The 15031-nt window shown below is 45.8% G+C and overlaps 1 protein-coding gene and 1 long non-coding RNA gene across 4 annotated transcripts in view; one reads left to right on the top strand and one right to left on the bottom strand.

Moving 5' to 3' along the window:
• DISC1 (DISC1 scaffold protein) overlaps window positions 1-15031 on the bottom strand; it is a 314908-nt gene that overhangs the window by 213315 nt on the left and 86562 nt on the right. For all 3 annotated transcript variants that reach the window (XR_012509909.1, XR_012509908.1, XM_074373156.1), the window contains exons 5-6: window positions 10213-10342; window positions 5712-5947 (exon numbers count right to left, since the gene is read on the bottom strand). Coding sequence is in view for 1 of the 3 variants with exons in the window: in XM_074373156.1 (XP_074229257.1) it covers window positions 5712-5947; window positions 10213-10342 (366 nt within the window). In the remaining 2 variants the exon portion in view is untranslated. The remainder of the gene's footprint in view (window positions 1-5711; window positions 5948-10212; window positions 10343-15031) is intronic.
• On the top strand, window positions 1183-12839 carry LOC141579023 (uncharacterized). Its single transcript, XR_012509910.1, has 3 exons — window positions 1183-4738; window positions 10770-10871; window positions 11498-12839. It is a non-coding gene; the product is annotated as an uncharacterized LOC141579023 (long non-coding RNA).

Here is a 15031-nt window from a genome sequence, read left to right on the forward strand (position 1 = left end):
CGCCCCTGCCCCCTGCCCGCACCCCAGAGCTCAGATGCACCCACCGAGGTCCAGCCATCCTCGCTATAACCAGAGGTTGATTTTGTGTCAGTTTGTGCCAATGGTTTATAAAAAGATGTGACGTGTTTCTTCAAAATGTACGAAAGGCAATTCATCCATGAGCTGCCAGGACACATTTCTTGCGAAGCATGAGAAGTTCCAGGAGCTGAGGAATGAAGAACTCAGCCACAGACTAATACAAACCAGTCAGGCATCTCTAAAGAATGTTGGAGAGGACCGTCCGCAGCCCGAGCTCATCTGTTGTTACTACCCTGATTGTTCATTCCTTCCTCGCTCTACAGTTCAGGGTCACAGTCCGCCCTGCCCTGAGGTTCAAGGCCACAGACCAACAAAACGGGAGCGCAGCTGACAGCCCAGGAGACAGAGGAGCTGCAGAGCACAGCAGTTTACCGAAATAAACAGACGGACACTCACACCCAGTGTGCAGGGACGTGGTCCAGGAAAAGCCCAGAAACTGTCACCTCCTTCCTCCCTGTGTCCCCATCCTTTCCCTCCCCCACCCCACACCCCAACCCCATTACAGAAGAGGGGAGTCCAGTCAGCATGGGAGGGAATTGAGAAGGACCCGTCAACATGGGGGACGATCAGACTGAGTAGAGAAAAGCCGTCTGGACCTCTCCCATCAGAGGAGGCCTTGCAGGAGGAAACAAGACGTTTGCTTTAAAGCCAAGGGCCTGGAATCCCAGGGATGAGGGAAACTGAAACTTTCGAGTGGCTTCTGTCCTTCACACATCCCTGCCCTGCCAGCCTCCAGATTGTGGAGTTCAGGTGTTTAAACATGCTCTCCTCCTTACCTAGAGGTCACCATATTGAGTGAAGTAAGTCAGAGAAAGACAAACATCGCATGATATCACTTATATATGGAATAAAAAAATGATGCAAATTCTATTTACAAACCAAAAACAGACTCACAGACATAGAAAACAGACTATGGTTACCAAAGGGGAAAGGGCGGGGAGGGATAAATTAGGGGTTGGGGATTAACAGACACACATCACTAGACATAAAGTAGATAAACAACAAGGTCCTGCTGTACAGCACAGGGAATTATAGTCAATTTCCTGTAATAACATATAATGGAAAAGAATTCGAAAGAAAATATACATGTATATATCTGTTTAGCTGAATCACTTCGCTGTACTCCGGAAACTAACATTGTAAATCAATTACATTTCAATAAAAAAAAAATTTTTTAAAGTTCTTCTCTTGGAGAGGCGAGGGTCTAGCTCAATTGGTAGACTGTATGCTTAGCATGCGTGAGGTCCTGGGTTCAATTCCCCAGGACCTCCATTAAAGAATAAATAAATAAACCTAATTACCCATCCCCTCACACACACAAAAAAAATGTTCTCCCCTCGTTCATCAGGAGAAAACCAGTCTCTCTGGCTCTCTCAGAAGAAAGCTATAATGTCTGAGAAGGTGCCTCCTCACCCCATCCTGCTAAGACATTTGCTCCAAGACCCAGACATCAGAAAATTCAACTTGCTGCTTTGACTCCTATTGTCACAGCCAAACAAAAAGCCACCAAGTCTCTCGTCCCCAGCGCGTGCTCTCGGCCAAAACATTCCCCACAAGCCACAGCCAGAAATGATGACTCAGTCTCCATCAGCGATTCGCGCCTTAACGCCAAGCACTCAGGAAGTTCCTTCTCAAGCCCAACAGGGTTTTTAACCAGGGAGAGAACCACAGCCCTCCCTGCGAACGTGCACAGTACCGAGCTGACTGCTTCAGAAGCGGCTCCTTCCCAGAGAGCACCCTGCGTTCTTAGCCGGTCTCTACGAGAAATCTTTGCGGATGATGATGATCGGATGTTCAGTGGTCTGTTTCTCCAGACTTCTGTCACAAGACTGGTTTCTGTAACCTCTCTTCATAAGACCAAGATTTTCCTCTTTCCTAGTTTGTCTGGATGTCTCCATCTGGCCTGGGAAGAAGCTACAACTGACCCTTGAACGATACGGGCTTGAACTTTGAGGATCCACTTAACACGCAGATATTTTTCCAAAGTAAACACTGCAGGAGTACGCAGTTGGTGGTTGATTGAATCCATGGATGAAGAGGGACCACAGACCCAGAGGGCCGACTATGAATTATATGTAGATTAATCCCCACATTGTTCAGGGGTCAACCGTACTCTTACAAAAAAACAACTATTGATGCAGGTGAGATGTGTTCTTCTGGCTGGGGCACCTCTGGGACACAGCCTCCAAGTCAGCATTCCGAAAGGTAACCAGTCCCTCATAGCAAAAACTACGTTAGTGGCACCGTGATCAATTAGTTAGAAACACCAGGCCAAGCAATCTCTGATCTGCTGACCTGATAAAACTCTACATTGGTTTCTTTCAAATGCTCCATTTTCAGGAGTCTGTACCATAGCCTGTCTGCTCAGAAAAAGCGTGTCTTCCCTCTTGCGGAAATCCCACGGAACAACGATGGTTTTTCTAATTGATGTTTACGGCCAGGAACCACACGATGCCTCACCTCCCCGGGGGAGAAAGGAAACTGACCAGTCCAAACCTGCACCTACACACCCCGAACTCCCCGGAGGCAGAGAGGTGCCTCCCTGCACCTGCACTGCGTACATAAAGGAGACGCCAAGGTCAGCTCTTGCAGGGTCGCCCAGATGACGAGGATGCCTCAGGGTGGTCCTCCTCCAGCCACACAAGATGCCACTGAGCGCTGGAGGTGCTCCGCTCACAATGAGGGTCCCACACTGTGTGCACCTACATGACCTCAGCACCAGGGGGAGGCCACGCTATCAACCAGCCACTTCATTTCCCGTGTTGCTTTTTATCTTTAACCGCTCCAGGAACTTCCCTCCCACCCTCTGCAGGCAATTCCATATTCCTAAGAGCCCTCTGGGTTCAGGGTCACGGAGATGCCCAGGTGTTCCCACAGGCATATCTCACAAAAAGCCAGAGCCTGCTCTTGACCTGAACTCTGTGACCTCAGTGGGAGTGGGTAGGTTTGGAGATGCGGGGTCCCCAGACAGCATCCCACCACATTCAAGAACCATCCTCATCATATCCCAATTTTCTAACAGCATCATCAGATCGGATTGCCACAAACTTTGAAAGGTCTTTCCAGAGCCTGTTTGGTTGATTAGAGCACCGGATGACGGGGCTAAAGTCACACGTTTATTTTGTCTGCGTCTCATCCTGATTCAAAGGCAAGTTGGAGCCCATGGGGAGAATAACAGACCGAAAATGAGAAGATCTGAGTTCAGGGGTCCAGCTCCGTCAGCCCACCACACTACGGAGTTCCTTGTATTTAAGAGTAAGAAATCTGTAGGTGGAAACTATCTTCTATTGGCTCAGACCGGAGGGCAACTAAAGGCGTACACGAGTAAGTCTCTTACTAGGAAACTGTCTGGATCTTTTATTTCCTCAACCGTCAAGGAGGATTCCAAGAACAGCCTGCCCGCCACGCCAGGCGGCTCTGCGCACGGTGGGTCGGCACCTGTGAAAGCAGCCCTCGGCCACCTGCGCCCCTCTGTAGAGGGACAGGGCACACCTGCCGGGAGGGAGCCCATGGATTCAGCTCAACACATAGAGGCTTGGTTAAATACTGCAGCGGGTTCTAAGTTAAGCCAGCCCTAGCTTTTTCCCACCGAGAGCTTGTGGGAGAGACGAGAGGAGTAAAACTGACCTCTGCGGTGATAAAAGCAAAAGGAGGAATAAGAGGACACATCTGGATGGTGGGACTGCAAAAGGCTCACTTTCAAGCCTCATGTATAAATATATGCATTTATAAACATAAAAATAAATGGACATGTATATTTCATCTTAGATATTATGCATATTCCATGTACACAAGTGATGTCTAACATAATGTATATATTGCATGTGTGCACATACATGTGATGTGTAGTATCATGTGTGTGTGTGCAGAATGGCTTCCCCAGGAGGACAAGGGAAGCGGGAGTAAGACAGACCCGTAGAGGTCAAGGACGCAGACCAAGGTAAAGGGGAAAGCACAGGCAAACTCGATGATCAGTTTCCTTCAGCTGAAATTCGACAGCAACCCACATCCCTCCCCCTTCTCCAAGGGCACGAGCCACAGGGTGGGAGTTCTGCAGGGAAAGATTAGGGCCGGAAGGGGAACAGGAGGACAGTGTGGCTTGCTTGGATAGGCTGGACCGGGTGTGACACTTGTGTCAGAGGGGACAGTAACGCACCAAACAGCCTAAGACACATCTGAAAGTCACGCTGACAGCCTGTAGGAGACTGAAATCTCCGAGATAAAACTGCAGTGAGCAGAATAAAGCACTGGCTGCCACCCAGGCACCATTGCAGGAGTTTTGTACGTATTAACTCAGTTCATCCACGTAACGGCCCGTCCCTTCCCCCAGATACTAAGTGGTTCCCAGCCAACAAGCGGTTGAGCAAGGACGCAACCCCAGGGAATCAGGTGGCAGAGTCAGGTTCTCAGCCGCTGCAGGGGCTGAAGTTTTCCCAGGTTTGTTCTTTGGCATAATGACCAGCAGAATATTGACCCCTCTCATTGCTCTGGACCCACAGCACCTGTGGTCCTTACCACCATCTGCACATTCACCCGGGAGCTCCTCACTTGTCTGTCTACGTCAGTGTGGGTTCTGACTTTCGCCAGAATAGGATCATGACCTCCTGCAGGGTGAGATCAGAAGCGCAGCAGAGAGCACGGGGAAGACCCTCCCTCCGCAGTAAGTGGACAAGAAACTAGGCTTAAAGAATGAATGGGAATTTAAGCATCAGTTTTGCCTCTTATTCTTTGGGACTTTGGGCAAAGTTTTCAACCTTTTTTTAATCACTTAAAAATTTTTTTTATTTTTTTTTTCTAATGGAGGTCCTGGGGATTAGAACCCCGGACCTCGTGTGGGCTAAGCACACGCTCTCCCACTGAGCTATTTCCTTCGTTCCTGTTTAACCTTCTTAAACTTTCTTTTCCTCATCTGTAAAATGGATATACTAATAGAAGGAACCCATAGAGTAAAATTTAGCACAGTGCCTGGCACACAGGAAGGCTCAGTAAATGTTAGCTATCATGAACAGTAATTATTCACCATTATTAACCATTAATTATTAATCAATCATTGATTAATTATTAAGCATTAATAATCATTGTATTTCATAATACATTTATTCTATGTATTATATCATTATTATAATTATGCATATTATAATTATAATAATATTTATATATTATTATATAAATATTGTAATATTATTATTATTTATTCATAATTAATTATTATTATAATTAATTACTAATCATGGATTAAGAAGGTCTGCTTCTTAATGGCTCACCCCCTCCCCACTCTGTAGATGATCGTCCTCAGCGAAGGTTGGCATCAGAATCTCCAACCAACTGAGCTCCAGGAGATCTCAGAGGGGGAGAAGGCACCCATGGGGTGTTTGGAAATGAGTTAGGTGCACATTAGAATGGAGAGGAGTAATGGCATTTAGTGGGCTGGGCAGCCAGGGTGGAAATGATCTCGCAATGAGCAGGACTGCCTCACGCTGTCAAGAATTTTGCCACTCAAAATACCAACAGTGCTTTTGTTGCAAAAATATTGCAAGCACTGCTTGGAAAGTATTTATATCTGAGGGCTAGCAGACCAAATCAATCCCATAAACATACACAAGTATCAGTATCAGTGAGGAAGGCATCAGTACCTTCTTATGGCTTCGGGCGGCTCTGCACGCAGGGGAACCCGGCTGGCTGAGGCCAGGGTGTCCCGCAAGGTGTCGTGGACCTCCTGCAGCTCGCGCGGGGTCAGCCCGCCCAGCAGGGGGCTCAGGTCGCAGCCCTGCCACGGGAGGAGCTGCTCCTGCTCGTCTATCTCCTGCCTCAGCTGCTGCTCTTTTGCTTCCAGCACAGACATCCTGGCTTGGAGGGCTTCGATCTCCTTCTGCAGAGGAGGGAGAGAGCAGATGTGATCAGTTAATCCTGCTCACAGCGGACTGCGCTGCTGCTGGGTCCTACACACGGGGGCCAGCCACGTGCACGAGAGCCGGGAAGCCCCCTTCGGAGGCAGGCGGAAGGCAGGAGGTTTGCTGACCTGCAAAAATCAGGCCAGCTTTGTATTTCTCATGAGTTGGCATAAGGAAAAACATACCCTCCCCAGCATTAAATACTCATAAAAATAATAATTTTTTTAAAGGGACAGAACATAGTACCCAGTCAGCTCTTTTTCCAATTGCTTTATTACACGTGACAAAGATCACAGGCACAGTCGTGCCAGCCCACCCCCCCGCCGAGCATGTGATCTGAGACAGCGTGGTGTGGTCCCTGAACCCCATGACGATCGGGTACCGTTGCTGGAGGACATGTCACAGCATGTGATGGAGGGTGTCTCGGCTGCCGGGACCACCAGGGTCACCATGGGCATGCTGTGGATGCTGACCAGATGAGACTCTTTTAATTAACACATTCCCAAGTTCCTGGCGAGAGGAGGGGGGTGTGCAGTGAACCAAGAATTTGCCTTGGAAGAACCCAGCAAATATATAAACAACTTACTTCATTTCAGGGGCTACCAGCTAAGCGGGTAACACCAGCCACAGACCAGAAAAGAAAAGCAAACAATCCTTGGCTGGTCTGTTCCCAAACATGCAAATTTAGCATGGAAAGAAAGATTAAAAATCATAGCTTCTTCAGTCTACAGGATCGGAGATGCCGCAGATAGCGTTATGCCATCCAAATTTCATAGAAATATTAAATAAGTTGAATTTCCACTAACATGACAAACGGAAATCCAAAGAATCCACAGAGCACCGTCCAATCTTGAGGTCGATGAATAAAACAAGCAGCAGGTAACTGAGGGCCCACGGGGCACACAGCACTGGGGCAGATAAGCATCTTGCTGCCCAGAGGATTCTGCATTTAAAATGAGACTCTTAATTAACACACTCCCATGTTCTGTGCACTGGTCTCTAGCTGATAAGCACACGGTGCTGGTCCTGGCTGTCTCCCCATCTCTGGCCCATGTCCTCCAACCCCCAAGGTACAGGTCACCCACAGCTCTGCCCACTGACCCTGATTCCAGCAGGGGAGGGAGGAGACGGAGGAGGTACTGAAAAGCCACCACTAAGACACTCTAAGAAAACAGCATGTACGCCATCGGTCCAAGATGATAGTATTATTGACAGTCTCTCTGCCAATCTCCCTACGTCCAACCTTTGAATTCCCATCCTCTATTCTTTTCTCTTTTAATTTTTTTTAACTGTGGTAAAATGCATGTAACAGGAAAGGTACCATCTTAACCATTTTTAGGTGCAATTGAGCTGCATTCAGCACATTCACAGTGTTGTTCTACCATCACCCCCATCCATCTCCAGAAGCCTCTTCGTCCTGCAAAACTGAAACTCCGTCCCCATGAAACACTAACCCCGCATTTCCACCCCAACCCCCAGCCCTGGCAACTACCAGTCTACTTTCTGTCTCTGTGAATCCAACTCCTCTAGGGACCTCCTATCAACGGAATCACACTGTAGTTGATTTTTTGTGGCTGGTTTACTTCACTTAGTGTAATGCCCACAGCCATGTTGTAGCACGTGTCCGAATCTTCTTTCAATGGCTGAGTAATATTTCAGTTCCTGGGGGGAGGGGGGATCTACCCAGGAGTGGAAATGCTCAATCACATGGTAATTCTACTCCTCATTTTTTAAAGAACCACCGTATTGTTTTCCACAGTGACTCTATACCCTACTCTTACAGAGAAGTCAAAGTGACTCTATAAAATGTGGTCAGATTATGTCACTTCACTGCTTAAAACCCTCCCAGGGCCCCCCATTCCAATCAGAGACAAAGGCCTGTGTCAGTCAAGGGGGGCTGATGTGGGGTTCTAGAAGGTGAGCGGCCCAAATGAAAAAATGCACGAGGAGTTGCCATACCGCCAGACACCATGGGGGTAACAACACTTTATTCTATTGCCACAGGGAGGTGCGTGCCTGTGATGCACCTGTCCTGCTTTTTATCTGTTCTCGGCCAGCACATGCGCAATGCAAATTTCTTTGTTCATTAGGCTTACAGAATATCTCTAGCACATGCATACTTCTATTTTCTTTGTTCTAAATCTTATATAATTGACGCATGCGTACAGCAATTATTTACTGCAAACTACAAACATGCTCTGATCATGGCCTTGGGTCCCACAGCCTTAACTCATCTCAAGGCCAGCTCACAGCCTGCAAGGCCCCTTTTATCTCTGACCTTCCCCTCTGCCCTCCATCCCGACCCTGGCCTCCTGGCTGCCTTTGAATGCCTGGGACATGCTGCCACCACAGGCCTTCACATGCCTGTTTCCTCTGCCAGGGATGCTCTTACTGGAGATTTCTGCAAGGCCCACTCCCCTCTCCCATCAAGTGTTTGCTTCAGTCTCACTTCTCAGTGAGCAGACCCCGCTACCCCAACACCCTCGTCCATGCCTGGGAGCTCCAACCACCCGACAGCAAACTAGGGATATAATTTAGGTCTTTATTGTGTTTGCCATTTCTCCTTCTTTTTAAACACCTTTATTGTGGTATGGCTACTGTACAGTAAACTGCATATATTTCAGATGTACAACTTGATTGATTTTGATAGATGTATACACCAATGGAACTACCACCACAATCAAGATAGCTAGCATTTCCATCACTCCCCAAGAGGTGCAATTTTCAAATTCCCAATTTATCCTTTCCCACCCTGTTTACCCCCTGCTAACCATAAGTTTGTTGTCTATGTCTGTGATTCTGTTTCTGGTTTGTAGATAAGTGCATTTGTGGCTTTTTTTTTTAATTCCTCATATGAGTGATATCATATGGCATTTTTCTTTCTCTTTCTGGCTTACTTCACTTAGAATAATGATCTCCAGGTCCATCCATGTTGCTGCAAATGGCATTATTTTATTCCTTTTTATGGCTGAATAGTATTCCATTGTATATATACATATACCACATCTTCTTTGTTTGCCATTTCTTCTCTATCTCCCCCCTACCCTCACCAGCACAGAAGCACCACAGGAATTCTTAGCAGCACAAATGGTACCTGGCACACAGCAGACACTCAATAAACACCCACTGAATCAATGAATAGCCACCTTCCCCCAGAGTTCTGCCAAGAATGCTCCCTAAGTACCCTAAGCCACAGTGGTGTTCTGACATCACCAGGAATTGGGTAGACCTTCAGCTGGCAAAGATCCTTCAGAACCTAAAACCAGATTTCACACGTGCAGCTCACCGAGCTTTGCAGTAATACTCACTGAATATGAAAGCATTAGTTTATTGTAGAATATTTTCAACTTGCGATGACTTTTGCTTCCCTTTGCCACCTTGCTATTGTATGGACTTGGAGGGGCAAACCCAGACAACAGGAACACTCGACATGATGGGAAGGGGCTCCTGGTAACTTGTCCAGCCCCACTGACTGGTCTAAGTTCATTCAGCTGTTTAGAGCCTTTGCCTGGTTTTGGACTTGGGTGTGAAAGACCTAGGCTCTTTCCAAAAGTCCTATCGCCTCCAATCAGTGTTTCCTACCTGTTCCTTACTCCTGCCTCAGGCCTCCAAGCTCAAGCAGGTGTGGACAGAGCTTCAAGGTTCTCTCCCCCTAGGGTGTAGGGAGACCTGTCAACTTCCAGCATTCCTGGCTGCCTCCTGGCTTTAAATCGGGGCTGCACCAAGATTTCTAGCCCCCAGATGATTCTCGGCCAACTGGTATCCACTCCTCTGGGTCAACCTGGAGCCTCCGTGATGCCCCAGTCATTCTCAGTCATGCCTGCCTCACCCAGTTGGTACTTATACCTCTGACGACTGCTACTCACGGTCCAACCTGATAGCAATTTCCATAAAGGATTTCCACAACTCAAGATATTTTTTTCTGCCTTCCAAAAGAACCTTCTAAAGGTCAAAATGATAAGAGGTGACAAATTGGCCTGGAAGACAAGGAAAGTATATTCAAAAGGTAATGAGGAGTATCAAAAACGGACACAAACACTGGCGAGGTTTTAACCTCTCATTTGTAACAAGACTCCTGCAAACCCTCCAGTCACTGCCACCCATCACTCTGCCTCTTACTTCCCAGGCGGACAGCCAAAGCTCTCTAATTGCCACACTCAAGCAAAGACCCTCCCCCTGCGCTTTGGCTCAAATGGGTAAGAAAAACGCTGTCCTATTTCCTGAAGATCCTTCACCCACTTACCTGCAACTGTTGCTTTTCTTGGAGAAGCCAGTCTCGCCTGGTGACAGACACACGCAGGTTGTCCTGAGTGGTGGGTTCCACGGTCTTGGCTTCCACTCTGAGCTGGGCTTGGCTGTCATCCCCGCCAGCCCTTAAAATAAAACATACATATTGGTACAGATGTGGACGAGCTGAAAGCCTCAGATCTACAAGAATGTTCAGGGAAAGAAGTTCCACAGAGTGGCCCCCAGCTGTTCTCAAACTTAGGAGGCCCCCAGGCATGAGATGCCTAATATAAGTTTTTGTCTGTACGACATGGCTTTTTCCCCATAGCCAGCTTGCTTTCTTGGACTTGCCACTGCCCAGGACCGCATGTGGCTATCTATGCTGAAAGCATAAAATACGCACCAGATTTTAAAGTCTAAGTATGAAAAGAGAGAGTGCAAAATATCTCCTTAGTGATATTTTTGTGTTCATTACATGGTAGAATGACATTTTTGATATGTTGGGTTAATTACGTGTATTTTAATAATTAATTTCACTTGTTTCTTCTTACTTTTTAAAATGTGGCTATCCAGATGTGGATACCAGCAATGGAATACTACTCAGCCATAAAAAGGAATGAAATAATGCCATTTGCAGCAACATGGATGGACCTAGAGATGATCATACTAAGTGAAGTAAGTCAGACTGAGAAAGATAAATATATGATACCATGTATATGTGGAATCTTAAAAAAAATCATACAAATTCTATTTACAAACCAAAAACAGATTCACGAACATAGAAAACAAACCATGGTTACCAAAGGGGAAAGGGCGAGGAGGGATAAATTAGGGATTGGTGATTAACAGACACACATTACTATATATAAAGTAGATAAACAATAAGGACCTACTGTGTAGCACAGGGAATTATATTCAATTTCTTGTAATAACATATAAAGGAAAAGAATCTGAAAAGAAAAAATATATATGTATGCATAGGTATAACTGAATCACTTTGCTGTATACCTGAAACTAACATTGTAAGTCAACCACAGTTCAATAAAAAATTTAAAAATAAATATAACAAACAAATAAATACATAAAATCATGCATGTGGTTTGCAATATATTTCATTGGACAGCTCTGCCTTCACCATTCAAGACAGAGTCAAATTCCAGGGCTGATCTTGGCCATGGAGATTTAAAAGAGGAATGACAGATTTGCAGATGCTTGGATCAGAGCTTCTCGGAAAAGGCTTGCTAAAACCTGTCAAAAACCACTTAAACCCTGTTTGGCTCTTCTTACTCCCATTCCTGCAGGAGTTGGCATATTTGGTCAAAGCAACACTGGTGAAGATGCAGCCTTGAGTTGCCTTTGCAGGAGCCCTGCGGGTATTTCCCATCAAAGGATGACAAATCCAGCCTTCAAGTCGATTCCTAACTCAGTGCAGTTGGATGAAAAAAATTTCACCCTAAGCAAAACTGCGTTACCAATTCAAGGAAACTATGTCTAAGAAAACATCATCAAGTAAAATTAAAAAGGCAAACAAGTTGGGGAACATACGGCCACATGTGTGTCAGAAAAAGGGGAAATAGTCCTAGTGTCAATCAAGAGGGCTAGCAAATCAGGAAGAAAAATATGAGTGCATCTATCAGAAATTCAAACAAACAAACAAAAAGAATGAAATGAACATAAATACAAAACAGAAACAGACTCATAGACACAGAATACAAACTTGCGGTTGCCAAGGGGGCGGGGGGTGGGAAGGGACAGACTGGGATTTCAAAATGTAGAATAAATAAACAAGATTACACTGTATAACACAGGGATATAAGCAAGATCTTATGATAAATCACAGCAAAAAAAATGTGACAATGAATATATGTATGTTCATGTATAACTGAAAAAATTGTGCTCTACATTGGAATTTGACACAACATTGTAAAATGACTATAACTCAATAAAAAAATGTTTAAAATAACTTTTAATTTGAAGTATAGTCAGTTTACAATGTGTCAATTTCTGGTGTACAGCACAATGTTTCATAGATATACATATATATTTGTTTTCATATTCTTTTTCATTATAGGTTACTATAAGATATGGAATACAGTTCCCTGTGCTGTACAGTAGAAACTTATTATTCACTATTTTATATATAGTAGTGTGTATCTGCAAATCTCGAACTCCCAATTTATCCCTTCTCACCCCCTTTCTCCCCTGGTAATCATGAGCCTGTTTTCTATGTCTGTGAGTCTGTTTATCAAAAACGGTTTTAAATGCAAATTTAAACAACACAAAATATCATGTTTCACCTGACAGCCTGGCAAAAGTTTCCAGAAACCATAATTCTTCGGTGAGCACAGGAAATAAGAATTAGATCTACAATGCAATATAACTGGATCATAATGTTCCCATTCTGAGAATCCACTATATGTAAATAATCACAGATAAACACAAAGAATAGCTACCAAAAAAAAAAAAAAAAACTCAACATATTTTACCTTGGTAGCCAAAAACTGAACACACCATACCTGTGGCCCCAGATGAGAATCAGAGGGGAACACCACGGCACAGCCACCGGAGGAGGGCCACGCCGCCACTAAAGTCAGGCCACCAAAGAAGATAACACTGTGTGGAAAACGTTTACTATACATCGCTGTCTTTTACAGCAGGTGTTACAGTATTCTGTATAACGTGAACCAACTACTATAAAAACAGCACGTATATAAAATAAAAGACAGGAAAATAGCCACCAAAATATTATCAGCCCTTATCTCTGGGCGGTGGGATTAGTTCTTTTGGCCCGTCTTTTATTTTCTAAGTGTTCTATAATGAACACATATTATTCCTACAACTATAATAAAAATGTCTTCTACGCCAAACACTAAGTAGCTGTGCTGTTTATTTAAACCATCACCAATCTTTTGTAGGCTTTGGACATTTAAATTGACAGTCTGTGTCTGAATGTGTTAATGATCAAGGGCATCGCCCCTGCAGAGAGGCCGGTCCCTACGGCTCTGAGAGTCTGAGGCATAAACTAGCCCTGTCCCCTCTCGCTGGGATCTCCCTCCTTGCAGCTGGAACTTGGCTGCCACACACGTGCCGATTTCAGGGCTCCTCACGTGGAAGCGTGAAGCTCTCTGTTCTGACTTGTACATTCACGCAGGATCTCACAGCCGCCACATTTCTTAGGAAAGAAGTTGAGTGCCAATCCAAATACGCTCCGTCCAGCTCTTTCCCTCCTACCCACTTCATCCATTCGTTCATTCAGAAAAAGAAAAACCATCATTAAGCCCACCCGCCAAGCGCCATGGACTGGGCTTGGTGCCAGAGACACAGCGGCAAAAGGATGTGGTTCCTACGCGGAGCAGAAGTGATGGATAAACCAAGACAACAGATAAACGCTCACCCCAAGGCTCAGACTTACTCACTGCAGGAGTGGCAAGGTGGAAGTCATGCTCCCACTTCCTAAATCTCAACGCGGCACTTAGAAAGCAAGCAACCCTACCGAGCACGGCGATGAAGCAACACCGCTTCTAAGACTTTTAGAAGCGACGGCTGAAAATAGTCACTTCAGCTTTCTTTCTTGAAAGCAGCTGACTTACTGTAACACACCACGCAGCTTCGACATTTATTTTAAGACCTGTTACTCTCTGTTCCATGCGCGTAAAGACAAATTACGACAGTAGTAGTAGCATTAAGTATTTCGTAAACTGATAATAAAAAGATCAGCCAGTACGAACGGAGAATTTACTGCACACCAGATGCTATCAGTCCTATCGCACTCACCCCTCACTGCAGACCTAAGATGAGAATGGTGTTACTGCAGTTTTGCCAGGGAGGACACGGTGCCAGGGAGATTGAGCGACTCGCTCTGAGCAAAAAGCAGAATTGAGGAGTCAGTCAACGGGGCGTCAGGCTGAGTCCCACTTTCCAGCCCCTTCCAGGATACCATGTGCCGTTTAGGCTCTCAGCAAGATTATAAACTTGTGTTTCCTCCTGGCGTCTAGCCACATGCCACGCACACCGATGATCAAGTCCCCTGGCTCCTTGTTTAACGGGCAGCTGAGAATGACAGGCACAGGGAGTGGACATCCATGGCTGAAGCCTTAACTCCACCTTTTTCTAGCTGTGTGTCCTTGGACTTACCAAATCTGTCTGAAACTTACCTCCCTCATTTTTAAAACGAGGATGACGGTGATGGTGATGATGACGATGTCTTCCCTATATGGCTGATTACAGGGATCAGATTTATTCAACAAATGGCCACTGAGCACCTGCTGTGTGCAGTCTCCACCCTCGCACCGGGGCCACATGGGCTGAGAGAAGGAGCACCTCTGTCCTCGGGAAGCTGGCTGCTCCCCTCCCACCTCAGTGTTCGCATCTGGAAAGTGAACGCTGTGCGCAGGTGCAGGGGACACACTGTCCTTACGGGGTAATGAAGGTTAAAGACGAGGTGCTTCTGAGGTCCTTCACACGTATCAGAAGAGGAGGTCCCTGGGAGGCAACCATCATTGGCTATAGCGGGAAGGGGACCCACTTCCTCCTCTGGGACCCAGTCTCAGCCCGGCCACCCAGCCAAGCCTCAGAAGTTTTTGTCCCTCGTGCCCAGCGCTGAGTGGGGCTCAGCAGATATATCTTGAGTGACTTAATGAGTCCATGCCCTAGAAAACCCAGAAGTCCTTTATATTCAGCTTTCTATTGCATTAGATCATTTCTTTGCGCTAATTTATTTCCCAATTTGCTCTGCTTATGCAAATATTGAGTTGTCTGAATTTCCTAAATAGATACCATCTGGGTCGGGGTGGGAGTTATTGAAGGAAATCAACACAGAATTGAAAATCAGCTGC

This window comes from Camelus bactrianus, chromosome 11 (genome assembly GCF_048773025.1).
Source record: "Camelus bactrianus isolate YW-2024 breed Bactrian camel chromosome 11, ASM4877302v1, whole genome shotgun sequence".
In the NCBI taxonomy this organism is placed as follows: Eukaryota; Metazoa; Chordata; class Mammalia; order Artiodactyla; family Camelidae; genus Camelus; species Camelus bactrianus.